We start from the raw sequence: 15,803 nt of genomic DNA on the forward strand, positions 1-15,803 counted from the left end.
ACAAAACAAACAAAAAAAAAAAACAAAAAACATCATTTCTCAGAAGGATCTTTAGGGGAGGGACAGTCTGAGTTGGTTTTCACTGGGCTGGTATTGTCTGAGCCTGAAAATGGAACTCAGAGTGCTGGGCCCTGCCTCTCTGGTCCTTAAGCGGGTCAAGGCATTGCATTGCTCAGCCGCACACCAAGGCTATCAGAGGCCAGGGCCCAGAATTGTCCCTAGGATTTGAGGCATGGACCAGCAATCTTCTCGTGACTGGCTCAAACTATGCTGGCAACAAAAATCTCTGTATCATGGGAAAGGTTTTATATATAAAAAACAATATACTTGAGGCCTGTGGTGGCTTTTTGTAAAGTAGCCCCCGTGAGCTCTCTGGGGTCTAGTAGGTTCCTGCACAATAAGCTCCTCTGCCTCTGATCACTGACCCTTCTCTAGAGGCTGATCTCTGGAAAGAAGCTGATGCTACTCAGTGGATAAGAGGTTTTACATGGAGCTAGTGGCCAAATAGAGCATTTTCCAGACTGGTCATTTACAGATATAATAAATGTGAACAAAAACAATGTCAATGTCAAAACAGAACACAGGGAAAGGGAACACTGTGGGGAGGAAGTAAAGGTGCAAACCTTGTGAAGACATAATCCTGCTTTTGGGAAACCTTGAACAACACCAGTCTCTCTATTTCCATCCTCCCTGTTGACATAGAGCTTTAGGAGTTAGGCAACTTCATTGTTTTGGCTTTTAGTTGAGGTTGGGAAGTGACAAAGGGGACTGAGAGTTCATGGATATGAGTTTCTGTAGATTTGCTATTTGCTGTTGATCTGGGAAAGTCAGTGTACCTGTTTTCTTACTAGTAGAGAATGGGGATGACAATATGGCCTCTGTATTGCCCACCTCTTACTTCTCAGAGTTCTAGTAAAGTTTTTCCAGTGTTACTAAGCACAGGCTGTCATACAAATGGCCACTGTAAGTCAAGACACTGAGCAGAAGGTTGTGGGCCTGAGACACAGGTCTAGTAGCTGACTGATAAATTTCCCAGGAGAGCCTTTAAACAGGTATTTCTATCTCAAAGAAAATATTAAATGAGCTGTGTACATGTTCTGGTGGGAAGACAAATCTGTCTGAGGCAGGTAATACACTGATTCATAAGTGAAGAAAACAGGAAGTTTTCGAATATTCCCAAGAACTCCCTCTGGGGATTTATGAGCTAATCAATTTCTTCACGTTTATCCTATTTGATGTTGGGTATCCAGACTACAGGGCAAACTAAATACTTTAACTTCATTTTTGCAGATAAGAGTAAGGTTCAGAGACATAATTGAGTTAGTGGGGACTGAGTCTGGGCTCAAACTCGGGTTGACTACAAGCACCTCTTGTCTGCACAGTGTTATTCATGAAAGAAGCCTCCCTGCAAGACCTAGGCCTTTTACTTCAAAGGGCAAAGAGACTTATTTTTCCTTTCATGCCTTTCCATGGCCCATTCTTTCATTCTGGTTTCAGGTTGCCAGTCTGGCTGTGGTCCTCCGTCATTGGTCAGTAACTCCCTGGGTCATATTCCACACTTAAAGATGGAGGTAATTGCTTCAAGATGTGGCCCTTTAAGGAGCGAATAAGTTGAAAGCCAAATGCTTTTGTTCAGCTTTAGTCAGAACTTGAGTTTTGGTAAAAGGAAATGAATGATGAGTTTCTCCGAGATATAAACTTTCTTTATCTCTTAGAAACGAGAAGTATTCGTCCTTCTGAAAAAGGTTAGTGACAGTTTTATCCATTGATTTTTTTCTAAACCTTTATTACCCAGTTTCGTGGTCTACCATAGTGAGTAAAATCCAGCCTCCCCCAGACCTCCTCCCTCCTGTCATTTGCACCGGCAACCTTCAAACTATTGGGAGCAGAAGAAGAGTGCTGCCTGGGAAGCTGTTGCCCCTTATCCTCAGCTCACTGCCTCCTCTCAACTCCCCTCCCCACACTGCAGTAGCTCCAGAAGCCCAAAAGGATTCCACCCTGAAGGTCAGGAAGCCTTCAGCAGGGGGTAGGTGTTGCCTAGCAAGGATGTGGGTGCTCCAGACAACCTGGATCAGATCTGACTCCCGTCTTGAGAATGAGAACAAGGGCTCTAAGAGTGTTTTCCTTACAGGCTAGACAGATAAAGGGAGCCAGCAAAGGAGATGGAGAAGAAAAAAGAAGGGCCAGGAAAACCTGGAGCAAGGAAGATGGGGTGGCTAGGGGTAGCTTACATTGAGCGGATGAAGACCTGAGAAATGCAAGCTGCATCTTAAAGTTTGTACATTGGTCCCGGAATGATTTCTGTGCCCTAGTTGGTGAAAGGAGAAGCCAGTTTCAGTCAGGCAGAAATTGTATTGAGGAGTGACACACACAGACACCTACATACCCACACCTACTCACCTACTCACCAACCCATGCACACACACACACACACCCCACACACCTACTCACCCACCCATACACATAAACACACCCCACACACACCCACTTACCCACCCATAAACATACACACCTACTCACCCACCTGTAAACACACACATACCCATGCATTGGCCCAGCAAAAGGACATGGGAGTTGATGGTGGTAGCTTGAGGGCAAGGCAAGGTCAAGTTTCTTTAGAATGTCAGAAATTCGATCATGTTTATAGCCTGAGGGATGGGAGCTGATGGTGAGGGAGAGATTAAATGCCTGTCAGAGTGGATGATTGATGGCCCTAATCTAGAGTAGCACAAAGCCTGGTGGGAACTGGCCCAAAGGCAGTACAGAAGTAAGGAAGAGTCTAGGACCATGTGAGCAGGAGCCATTCTGAGTTACCAGCTGGAGGGAGAAACAGGACCAGAACTCAGAGACAGAGCCAAAGGCTGCTGGTTGACCAGGAAGTTACTGTAAGGTTCATCAAGTTGTATGGGGATGTATGAAGAGTCTGGAGACTGAGAAATAGCCAGAAACGGGAAGGTCAGTCAGGGGCAATTCAGGAGCAAATTCTGGAAGCACTGTATCCTTTGATGTGTACTTTTTATGTGCAGCTGGAAGTTTTCTGAGCTAGAGAACACTTTTCAAAAGTGAAAGAAGACTGCAGAGAAGATGGCAATGTGCAATTGTGGCAGATTAGCCTTGGAAAGGAACTATGGGCTTGCTGTCTCTAAGACAGGAATTTAAGATACATGAATGAGAAATGATGCTGGGAAACTTTGAAATACAACTTACATTCAATGAACAGATGCATTTTATCTTTTCAGCAAATATGAGGAGAGATTATTTGAGGAGAAGAGGAGGACATGGTAGGGGTTTAGGCTTCAGCAGAACAGAAAAGACTTGGAATAGTTTCCGAAAGGAATCAGCCAGAGACAAACACAAGTTTTGCCAGGCAGTATTGGAAGATCAGCAGTAATTAGATAGCATAAATTTGTATGGAAACCAACTGGCATCATTAAGTGACTTTCACTAGCAATTTTTAAGCCATGGAGGGTGGAATCAGACAAAAGACTGACAAACTCACGTGGTGCCTGGAGACAGGGATGAGTTCCTAGGAGGATTTTCTGCTGTAGGTATGAGTACATTTGAAATGACCAACTTCAAAATATAGAGTGGATAAGGAGACTAATATTGCTTCAAGGAAGTTGATAAACCAGGAAAATAGAGAGTTACTAAGTAACTAGTGGCCACAGAAGCAATTAGAGGTTGAGTGAGCAAGTGGGACAGAGGAAAGGTCAGACGATTGTGGCCAGAGGAGAGAATTTCAGAGATGAAGATTTTAGAAGCAAAGGAAACACATGCTGGATAAACATGAGATCCAAGTTGTGACCGTGCTGCTGAGAAGCTGAAACGAAGTGGAAAGCAAAGCGTATTGGAGCTGAGGTCAAAGAATGTGAAGCCAGAGTGGGTACTGAATTGAAAAGTTAATAACAAAGATGTGGAAGCTATTGAGGAGATGGAATGCGCCTAAAGTAGATAGAAAAGCTGTTGATCAAGACAGCAGCCCGAAGGAAGTGGGCTGGTTCTGAGTGTTTGGGGATAATGTGGTATAAGTGAAGAGCTCTGCCTTAGAATAGGAGGATAGATGCAGATGGTCGGAGGAGGCCAAAAAGTGGCTTGGAAGCAGCCCTGGAATAGGGAGGACGGAGTTCTGTAAATTGGGTTGGTGGAAGTTGAGTGGTCTCCATTTGAAATGATTGGGAAGAAGGTGTAATATTGTTGAAAAAAACAAGATTTACTTTATGTTGGAAGTAGAAGGAGCAATTGAGGATGTAGGATAAGCTAACTCCTATTAAAACATGCATTTTAGAGATCACAGTTCGTAATAGTGACTAGGGGCCTTGCTGGATCTGGAGATGGGGAAGTAGAGCTGGAATTGGGATAAGTTTGTTGAAGTCTGATTTTGAGTTTAGGGACCAGAACAGTAATTATAACAGGGACAAGGTGAAGATGATCATGAAAGGTAGAAGCACATGCTAATAGATATAAGCTAGAAGAGAGTAAATAAATGTTCTATTATTACTGAACTATCTGAAATTAACCTCAGGTTTCTAATTAAAATGTTAGTGTGTCCAATTGTGAATATGTATTTGGAATGTTAGTGTGACTAATTCAAACGCTGGCATGACCGATTGGAATGGCTGTTGGAACCAGTGAAAATATTATCTTCATCAGCTGGAACATTGGTATGACCAATCACAACCTGGTAGCTAAAATAGCTAGAGGGATTTTGGCAATGATGGAAGCAGAGTAGAATCTTAGCTTTCAAAAGAGATACATTATGAGACTTTTAAAAATCCTATCAAAGCAGTATTTTGAATGCTGATCAGAACACAAAACTGCATGAGCATCTTTTTTTTTTTTTTTTTTTTTTTTTTTTTTTTTTTTTTTTTTTTTTTTACTCTAGCCTGTCCCCCAGGCTAGAGTAAAGTGGCTCATAGCTCACTATAGCCTCAACCTCCCAGGTTCAATCAAATCCTCCCACCTCAGCTTCTCAAATAGCTGTGACTATAGGCCCATGCCACCACAGGGGCCTTTTGTGTGTGTGTGTATTTTTTGTAGAGACGGTTCTACTATGTTGCCTAGGCTGATCTCAAACTTCTGGGGCTCAAGTGATCTACCCACCTCAGCCTCCAAATAGCTAGGATTACAGACATGAGCCGCTGCGTCCAGGCTGAGCATCATCTTAAGATGCTCAAGTACTCAATAGGGGGTTTCGTTTTATTAGTAACTGTCATGTTTCTAGGCATTGGCATCCGGTAGGTTTTTAAAAACATACTTGTTGAATAAATGAATGAAGTTTCATGGAGAATTTTTTTCCCCTCAGATTTCAGTAATCTGAGGCATTACCATGTGGACCCTGAACTGTGCACTTGTTCCTTTTCCCCTTTGCATTGGCAACTAGGAAGCTCACATGTACATTATAGTCCATCTCTAGCTGTTTATAGAAGTGTATGGCATAGATTTTCTACTGACTGTAACTCTGACTTTAACTTACTTTCCTACCTGCCTTAATTTTTATGATTTATTTTTTAACTTGAAATATCTATTTTACAAACTGCCTAAAATCATGTTAGGAACAAGGTAGGTAGGCAAAAGGATGGAGAACTAGAGAATGGGCTAATAAAGGAAGAGTGGGAGGTAGGGAAAGGAAAGAAGGAGGTGGGAGAGAGCAGGTGGTGTAGGGGATGATTACATCTTAAGATACTCATGTACTCAAGACCCAGAGAACTTATCACTTTGTGTGCCCTCACACTCAGGGAAGAACTGCTTAAGGCCCTTTGTCGTGGCCTGCTTAGCCTACGCGCTAGGCCCTGATAGGTAGTACGTGCTCAATGAAATCTTGGCGATTCGAGTGGACAATTCCTGGGCTCACTGAATATTTGTTGATTGCCTATTTTTAGCATTTTTTAAAAATGTCTCTTAAAATGCTTGGATTTCTTTCTCTGTTTGGGAAACAGTGTGATAGAACAGACTAATATGACTTCTGGGGTCAGACAGATTTTTGTTTGAAAACTAACTCTGCTGCTGATTGGCTTGTGCCCTTGGCCAAAAGATTTACATATTCTCTCTTGGCCTGTTTCCTCATCTGTAAAATTGGGATAATGTTTACTGCCAACTCGCTGGGAGAGTTTATTAAGAAGATGTATATAAAAGCACCAGCAGTCTCTGGTACAGAGGAGGAACTGAACAAATTTCAGCTCTCCATTGCATTTGACACACTCATCTGGCTGACTCCTTGTGACCAAGTAGCCTGTAGCTCCGTCTGCGGTGCTCTGCCTCTGCCTGTGAGCCAGCTGGAGCTCCAGCCAACTGGAGTCTGGAGTGTGGCTGGCCTCCTTAGCCCAGAGCTGGGGGAGCTCATTATGCTCTAGAAGTTGTTGGGCTACTGGATAGATACCCATCCTCTCAGACTAGCAGATGAACAGTTTGTAACCTACCTTTCCCAGGTAGGCTGTTTTCCAGGCTGTTGGCCTGGGAATCAAGTCAAGAATCTCTGTCTTGTGTGGTTTGATTCATGCTCTAAGGACAGTTCAGAATCTGTGACCTCATAATGGTTGAGTAAGAGTGTTGAGATTTCCATTCTTGTGCTGAGCTTGGGTTGCCCAAGATGATACAGAATGTTCAGACCATGGCAGGATATTGTATTTTCCTCTGTTCATTTGGCCCATTGTTCTCATGGTTGCCTGGTCTATTCTCCTTGCCAGAACCAATGTAGCCAATGTCTACCATGTGCCAGGATTTTCAACCTCATAGGACATTACCCTTTGCCAGTGGGAAAAATATGTTGCCCTGGACTTTAGGAAATGCTCCTGATTTTTGAGGTTCCTTATAATTCATATTAGTTCTAATTGGGTATCTTGCCTATCACCTTTGTTACCTTGTTTATGCTTATTAAGTGTTTTTATTAGTGACAGGTTTGTTGTCAAAGACCTGGGTTATCTGCTTATAGTTTGCTACTGTCCCCCTGATGGCAGGACTAATAATAACCTCCCTGGTCTGTCCTCACAATTGGGAAAGAACAGTTTTCTTATTTACATTCCAGAGTGGCCAGATTATAATTTTGGAACAGCCCAGGAAAGATCCATGTCACGTAAGATTCCCACATAATCATTCAATACTCTCTGAACATGTACTTTATGTTCTAGCTCCTGTCTAGGTTCTTTGCAGTGAAGTCTTGTATTGAAACGTGTTGAAGACTGGGCTGAGCATTGGTTGAGCCCAGGAGGTGATCTAGAAATTTTGGCTTTGAAAAAAATATATTGTTAATGTAAGCATTTTTGTTTCTTTTGATAGAGAGGACCTGCTGCTTTGTCTTTTAAAAAATTGAGAAATTTGGTTCTTTGAAAGTACCCATTTGTTTTTCTCCACATGGAAATAATGAATAATGGTTTCTACGGGCAAACATATTAGTTGAGAAATATAGCTCACCTTGTCTATTTAAGTACGGTGGGTGGTATCGGGAATGTGCTATCCCTGAGTAGCCCAGCGTCAGCCCAGGCCCATCCATAGTAGGCCTGTGACTCATAGGCAGCAGTCTACACACAACTTAGGTATTGCCTTATGTGCTATAGATGAAGCCAGAGCTGTTCTTATTGACATGGTGGTTTCTGATTTCGAGATCTGTTTTTGCTTGCAGGAGCTGCTAAGCCGCACATCTCTTGAGACCCAAAAGCTTGATCTGATGACTGAAGTGTCTGAGCTGAAGCTCAAGCTGGTTGGCATGGAGAAGGAGCAGAGAGAGCAGGAGGAGAAGCAGAGGAAAGCAGAGGTGAGGATGATCTTGTACTGTCCTAAGCTCAGTCATGGGAAGGCTATCATAATGTGAATTTAGGCTATCTGGTCAACTCCCAGCCTGGAAGCTATTGGGTGCCAGAAATATCTATACACCAGAGATGCAGTGATCTGTTAATACCAAGTTATCAGGTTTTGCTGTGGCTGCAAATTTCAGCAATATCCAAACCACCCAATTTTGGCTCTAAGGCTTTATCCTCCCTCAAACTGCTGGCAAGGATGGAAAGAGAAGCAATAGTTGGGGAAGAATAAGACAAAATGTGGAGGGACTCAAGATGTCTTCTGAGAGGCCCAAGGTAATGACAACGTACAGGGGTGAAGTCGGCCTTCCAGTAGGCCATTGTCACTACACGTCCAAGGAGTCTGGAAACATTTCTTGACATGCATTTTGCTGACCCGGAGGGAACCCTCAGGTTATATGTTTCTTTTCTCCTGATGGGTCTCATGGAGCGGCCCATGAGCAGGCCTTCTCTTAGAGAATGTTTTCCAATTTTTGTTTTTCAGTCTTTGTATGCCATTGACTAGAGCATGCCAGACTCTTTTTAAAATAAATATTTACAGAATTTTAGGCTCAGAGCTCTTTTGAGAGCAGGCAGCATGTTTTAACCTTAGATAACTGTCTTCATGTGCCTCTGCCTTTAAGTTCTTATATTCACACCTAGCAATGAGAGATATGAAAGAAGATAGGTTTTAGGTTTAAAAACACCTTGCTTATTTACTGACCTAACTGCTTAATAGTTCTATGAACTTCAAGTTGGTTACTTAATCTCTCAATTTCAATTTCTTTATCTGTAAAGTGGATAGCTTTGGTAAAGTCCAAATAAAATCATGGAAGTTAAGTACCTGTCATAGTATTTGGCATTTTGTTGATACCTGCTGTATCCTCATCTCCTTCCTTCAGTTAGGCTAAAGACAGATACTGTTTCCTTCTGATAAGTGCCAGCATTACTGCATACTGATACCTGCCATGTTTGCTGAGTAAACACACTGGTGATTGGAATATTTCTAATGTGTGAGCATATTCCTTGCATTGCTTTTGAGAACATGTTCATTAATTAGAAGTACAGATGCCAAAAGAAGATATCACCAATAAGTTGAGAATAGTAGCTTGTATTGATTAAGAGTGCAGGCTAATCAATCGAATCTCCCACCTTTGAACTGAGCTCAGTGGCTGTGTGATCTTGGGCAGGTAATTTAACCTCCCGAACCTCCGTTTCTTTTTCTGTATGATAAAGGTAGTAATACTTCCTATTTCTTTGGTTATTTTGAAGAGTGAATGAGATAATGTATGTGGATCCCTTAGCATGGTCCTGGGCACATAGTAATTAGATTTAATTGATAGTATTGTTAAGCATGTTGGAAATGAAAATGTAGACACACATACATTATTTACATGCTGCAAAGTTGACACAGCCTGAAAGCTAATCTGTGTGAAGTGTTAGTTGAATTAACTGTTCGGGGAGAAGTAATTGAATTTTCTTCTGGTTGAAAGTAGTTTACTAGCGTTTCAACATACACAATTGTATGTGAACACACATTAGGACTTGGGGGGCAGAATTCCATCAACTCTGTAAGAAGGCTTAAAGTGGCAGATACTCAACTCAGGATCACTTAAGACAAAACGGGAGGTGAGAGAGCTATGTCACCTCACTTGAAAAGTCCACAGTTTAAAAAATACAATATGACTAGATCCAGGTAATCTCACAGTGTCACTAGAAATTAGTCTCAGTTGTATCACTTGGTTCTGTTTTAGCCTTATTCTCAAGAAGGCTTTCCCCAAGTGGTGACAGAGATGGCCATCAGTAGCTCCAGAATGATATCCTGCCAGTCAGGCAACTTCCGCAGTCAAAGAGGTACTTTCTCAAAGGTTCCAGCAAAAGCCCCAGGGCTGCATCTCACTGGGCCACTTTGGATCACATGCCTGGTTCTACACCAGTCACCACAGGGATCCGTGCATGGGAGGTGGTGGGTATGAGTTTGAAAGTCACTCCATCTGTGGAAGTATGCAGGGTTAGCACCAAGCTGGGATAATGCAGTCCCTCTACAGGAACATCAGAAAGGAAGGAGCGCTCCCACTTCTGGGACAAGATGCACTAACACAGTCATTTTACTGTTTGCTTTTTTTCTTTCTTTTCTGAAAGATTATTTTTAAATCTGAATTTTTTGTTGTTGTTTTCCATCGGTCTGCTCAGAAATAAGGCAACGTAGACCCTGAGCATCTGGCCTCAATCCTACCAGATAACAGCCCTTCCCAGTTGCTAGTACAAATATTAGGTTTCCACGTGGAGGAATTCTGTAGGCTGTTCAAACCTGTGATAATCAGTGAGCAGCCACATGACCTGAAACCAATTCTTCATTCTTGTAATTGCACATAATCTTTGCCGGTATGCACAGAACTTCTACCTCTATTTGTGAGTGTCTGGAGCATGGATCACCAGGGGTTTAAAACCACAGGGTGCTGCTAAAGCTGCAGTATCGCCATGTGCATGGAGATGTTTATTTTGAGTGAAACATTTTGCTGGCTAAGGTCACCAGAGTTTGTAATTGCATGAATAAAGGGAACGCTACTTCCCATATTATACTGCTGCTGTTTTTTCCAGTGAATGTTCTTAGCCTGAGGGCTGATTGCGTGTGGTTTGGAACAGGCAGGATTCTTTTTTTTTTTTCCTTAGGTATGAGGAAGGCAAATATGAAATAAACTTCCTCAGTTTAGCTTAGGCTTTATCCTCAAATTCTGTTTTATGTTTTAATGAAAAGAAGAGAATGCTGGTGGCAAGAGCATTGCAGGCTGCTCTTTCTACTCTGGTTCTGATCATAGCCTAAGCCAGCGTCCTGCTGCTTGTTGTAAGTTGTGGAAATGATTACTGACAGTCATTCTGTAAGACCTAAGGACTTGGGGGCGCAGGTTCCTTGCTAGCCACACTTGCTCAGGAGTAAGTAATGGCCCAAATGAGATGTCGGTGAATACTGGGTTTCCTGTTTACCTTTTCTCGTCAGCCTTTTGCAATGGTTTGGGATCATATGAGGGTACTGAAGATTGGATGAATTAGACGTACTCCTGAAAAGCAGGACTACGAAAGAGTGATTGACAATGAAAATAAATACTAAAATCAAAGAATGGAGCATGAAAGAAAGAGATCCAGATGTAAAGGAAAACCTCTGTGTGGATACAGGCCAAAGCATTGCAAAAGCATGTTGCTCAGTTGAGTCTTCCCCAAGAAAGGAATCTGGCTTCCCCATGCTGTGGGGGTGCCAGCAACCTGCAGCTGGACCCCACTGTGGCAACGGAGGGTTCTGTGAGTAGTTACCAGAGCACCCTGTTAAGGGAACAGGGCCCCCAGTATGCTAGGAAGAGGAGTCAGCCCAACTGATCAGGGGTACACATGAGCAAGAAGAGAACAGGAAAGAATCTTAAGGATTTCCTGCAGAAAATGGAAACATCTTATAGCACAAGTGCTGATGCCCTCATTCCTTCTTCCTTGTGGTTAGGACCTTGGGAGAAAGGGATTCTGATTTCTGAACTGAGGCAACAGAATGATGGACTTGGAATATAGAGCGAGATCTAGAAAGATTGTTTGCTCAGAAATGAGCTGGCCTAAGGAGGAGAGTTTTATTATTCTTGTTTTTACTTTCTTTGTTTACTCACTTGTATCAGTATAGGAAATGTACTCCCACAATTCAAAAGTCAAGAGTTCAAAAGGTATATAGCAAAAGACCTTTTTCAACACCTGTCCTCCAGTCGGCAGTCAGGAACCATTGCCATCAGTCTGTACCCTTCCAGAGTCATCTTATGCATGGACAGGTACATTCATGTGGATATACACAGACACACACACACTTTTCCTCATTTTTATGCAAATGTACACTATTGTAGACCTTTCTTTTTAAATTTAGCAGTCTTAGAGTTCTTTTCACACCAACTATGTTTTTAAAAACTTCCTCATTCATATCTATATCTGCATATTGTTCTACCATCCAACTATAGCCTAATTTATTTAACTTGTCTTCTCTCAGTGGACATCTAGGTGGTTTCCAAGTTTCTGCTTTTACAAATAATGCTTTAGTGAATAATCTTGTATATATGTAAATATATTGATGTGGAATTTATGGGTCAAGGGGTACAGGAACTTGAAATTTTGACAGATATTTCCAAATTGCCCTCTCTAGAGCATAGAGGTTATATTCCTATGAGCAATGTAATGTATAAGAGTGCCAGGACAGTATTAAACTGAGCCTGAAAAAAAAAAGAAAGAACTAAGTAAAATTGTGTACAAGATTAGCAGGTAAGATGGGATTGGAAACAACTGTGATTATGGGAGATGCCCAGTAGTTTCACGTAGAAAAGAATCATAAAGAAGAGCTTTAATGGTCGGCACAGTATGATTTAAAACAAGGTGAGCTGAGGTTACAACACAAGACAGCAATTATAACCTCATAAATGACACCTAGATGTTATTCTGTGGGACCCAGAATGGAACAGAGCTACAAAAGGGTCTGCTTTATGGGAGGGAAAACAGACCTGTTAAGAGAGGAGATGGGCCAGCCCTGAAGATAAAGAATTGTGAAGCTAGGCCAGGCGTGGTGGCTCACACCTGTAGTCCCAGTACTTTGGGACGCCGAGGCATGGGGATCACTTGAGGTCAGTAGTTTGAGAGCATCCTGGCTGACATGATGAAACCAGGTCTCTACTAAAACATATAAAAATTAGCCAGACATGGTGGTGTGTGCCTGTAGTCCCAGCTATTTGGGAGGCTGAGACATGAGAATCGCTTGAATCTGGGAGGTGGAGGTTGCAGTGAGCCGAGATCACGCCACTACACTCCAGCCTGGGCAACGCAGCGAGACTCTGTCTCAAAAAAAATAAAAAATTATGAAGCTGAGTTGAAACGCCAAGCCTGAGAACAGACATATACCAGAAAACAATGACAACATGTAGCTAGGGAGAGTTAAGGCAGAGTAGCCCAGAAATTTCGCTTACTGAGTAGATGGAGGAAAATAGATGTGTTCCTGATGCAGGTCTCCAAGTTGACTGGTGCAGACAAGGGACAGTGATGGAGGGAGGGAGCAGCAACTATTTGGTTAGCTCCTAAACATCTCCTAGCTGCTTTCTAAAGCATTTGAATATTTACTTGTTTGTTTTTCTCACTGGTTTATACTTTATTCAGAGGGTAGAAGACAAAACTAGGAAAACTGCCATTCTAGCTCCAATACAGAAGCAAAGGGAGAAACTGGTTTATGAAGTAAAAGTGATAGGTAACTTGAGAGAAAGTGCTCATTGTTATTTGAAAGTTCACAAGAGTGAGCATGAAAAAACCTAGGCATAAACAGACATGCACTGTATACTTGGGTAAATCATAACTGACAGTTTAAAAATAAAATGGGGAACTCTCAAACAGAAGAAGACCCAAGAATATTGAACGACTTAAATATAATCCTGACTGTGCAATCTCCCAGATAATACCAACAAAAAGGAAGCGCTCAGAGGTGTCCTGAAAGGAAGTAGTGTTCAGAGGGGCTTGTACAAAAGGCAGAAAGGACATATGCTAAAGACAAATAAAAGTGCACTTGCATGACCAGTGTCAGGAAGGGGACATCCCAAACTAAAGGAGGACAATGCTGAGGACAACACAAAGCCACACACACACACGAATTGTGTTCTTAATAAGAAAATCAGAGAAAAAATGGCCTTGATTCCACTGATGCCTCTGACAGGTACAAAAAATTTAGGACAGTAGTCGTCCAAAGTGTTCACTGTAAATGAATTTTAATGAATCAGAAAAATCAAATGAGTTGCTAGAAAACTGGAAATTAACCATGTTCTTCTTGATTTTCAAAATGGCAAAAGTTTGATAGGTTCAATAAATTTTAGTCTATTGAGTTTGGGGCCCACTCTGTGATGGTTTGTCAGAAACTAGGAGACAAAGTAGGGCTCTGTGTCCTTAAGGAGTGAGTGCACATCAGATTGGCCTTTTTGGTTTGGCCGGGAATGTGTCTTGTGGTAGACCAGGTAAATCCACACATCAGTGAAAAGTTGCAAGAACATTGCTTGGGATAATCTTTTAGAAAAGATGGAGGAATATAAGATAAATATGCTGAAATAGGCATATTGGTGCCTGAGTTTAGGGTTTGGGTATGCATTGTCATGGGTAAGTGTGATGTGTGCCATGTCTCCTGTGCACAGGTGCTGACACATTGGCTGTTTGGGGAAGGGGACTCGGTGTGTGTGGCATGTGGAGAGGTATATGTGGAGAGGGGATGTGTCCATGCGTGTGCCCCTGGTGTGCACCCATCTCTGCTATTGCTTCTGCTTGTATGAAGGGTTTCTTCTAGACCCTTATCTAGAAGAAATGCCTCGGCATTACCACAACAGTATGGCACAAAGGAGCTGTTGGGGATTTGTCCGAACTTCAAGACAGGCCCCTGGTTGGGGCAGGCCTGAAGAAAAATGCCATGTCTTTGGTTCTGGTGAGGAAGTAGAGGGCCATCAACAGTGACCACTGGGTGCCACCTGCCTCCCGCCCCATGCACACTTCCTCTGTGCCATTCACTTAAGGAGTTGTGCATCTGAGAGCTGTCTCACCTGGAGTGCTTGTCTCTTCTTTCTTTTCCTTCCTACAGTCAGTTCTAAATGTGATCAGTGAGCTGCAGGAGCAGATGTGTAGGCTGCAGCTGGACATCCACAGGCAGATCCAGGAGCGCCTGTTGCTCAGTAGGGACCACCCTGAGGAGGTGGCGGCCAGCGACGATGTGGCCGAGCCCCACCCCTGCAGCCAGGACTGTGCCTGTCGGGAGGGGTCACCTGTAGGAACCACACTTAAGTATATCAGAGCATGCGTGTGTGGGACATTTCACTGGTGGAGGGGCTGGGGTTTCTCCTAACCAGAACAGAGTGCAGTGGCTTGGCATGGACCTGTTGTTACCTCTGGGCAGAGCTTGGACTGACTCACTCCTACTGGGATGTGAGGTGAGCTCAGTGACCCTCACTGAGCAGGGTCTGAGCAGGTGAGGCCAACCCTCAAGCAGGTGACACTCATCTCCCTTAGGGTTGGAAATGAGGTACACCAGGTGCTCTGAGTGATGGGGCGTTTGTGCAACAGGGAGCCTCATGATTCCCCTTCCCAGATATATGACTCAGATACTGACACTTCCTCCAAGGCTGGGAGATTAAATAAAGTTTTGTTTCACATGATTCTTTTTTTTTTGAGAAGAAAAGTATCATGAAAAAGAATCCTTTCAAGTTTATGTTCAAAAACAAAATACAAGTTTCCATGTGCTGTGAATAATTAAGTCATCATCTGAATTTCCAGGAAAAATATCCCCCCACATAATCACATCTGGGTGATTTTATAGCCACTGGGCCATGCAGGGGGATACCTGACTGGGATTCTGGACTTGGCTCTCCACATGGGGGTGACCTGGTTCTCTGTGACTTTGCTGATGGCAGGTGATGACAGCTTCAGCAGAGACAAGCCTATACCTCCAAGGGGGCCTACTGTTGAAGAGGACTTGGAAGCCCCTCAAGAAAAGACTGAGGTTACAGCAGCCATGAGTACTACAGAGGATACCCTGGCTCTGTAGGAAGTTACTATGGTCCATACTCAATTAGGGAACCTGTTGAGAATCTAGACATAGGCATTGGGGGAGGGAGTCCATGGGAAAGATTTCCTGCTGCATTAAAGGACAGGGGGAAAATGTGAAAGTCAAGATGTAAATGTAGATTTGGATAGAGAAGCCTGGAGGAGGTGTTGGAGCATGACCCAGGTTGAGTAGGTTTCTCCAGCAAGACTTCTAAAGGAAGGTAAAATTGTGTACTAGTGTTGGTAGTCAATGATGGACAAGAAGTAACATGGAAGGAAGAGGATGTTCCAGAGGTCACAGAGCCTGGAGAGGATGATCTCTGTGTACCCATAGTAGCAGCCCCTCAGGCAGTAGGAACCTGCACACTTCTGATTCTGATATCAGCTTGCCTGACACCCTCTCCAACAAACTGAGTAGCGTGGCTAGGATACAAAGCTGAGCAGAAGAACGCCCAA

The 15,803-nt window shown here is 43.0% G+C and overlaps 1 protein-coding gene across 14 annotated transcripts in view; it reads left to right on the plus strand.

Moving 5' to 3' along the window:
* Window positions 1-15,803, plus strand: part of PPFIBP2 (PPFIA binding protein 2) — an 85,586-nt gene that overhangs the window by 27,796 nt on the left and 41,987 nt on the right. For 7 of the 14 annotated variants that reach the window (XM_017508569.2, XM_037731383.1, XM_017508568.2 and 4 more), the window contains 2 exons: window positions 7,616-7,747; window positions 14,389-14,571. In XM_017508569.2, coding sequence (XP_017364058.1) covers window positions 7,616-7,747; window positions 14,389-14,571 — 315 coding nt within the window. The remainder of the gene's footprint in view (window positions 1-7,615; window positions 7,748-14,388; window positions 14,572-15,803) is intronic. The other 7 variants (XM_037731387.1, XM_037731382.1, XM_017508572.2 and 4 more) reach the window with 1 other exon arrangement.

The sequence above is a fragment of the Cebus imitator genome, unplaced genomic scaffold (assembly GCF_001604975.1).
Source record: "Cebus imitator isolate Cc_AM_T3 unplaced genomic scaffold, Cebus_imitator-1.0 Scaffold396, whole genome shotgun sequence".
Lineage (NCBI taxonomy): Eukaryota > Metazoa > Chordata > Mammalia > Primates > Cebidae > Cebus > Cebus imitator.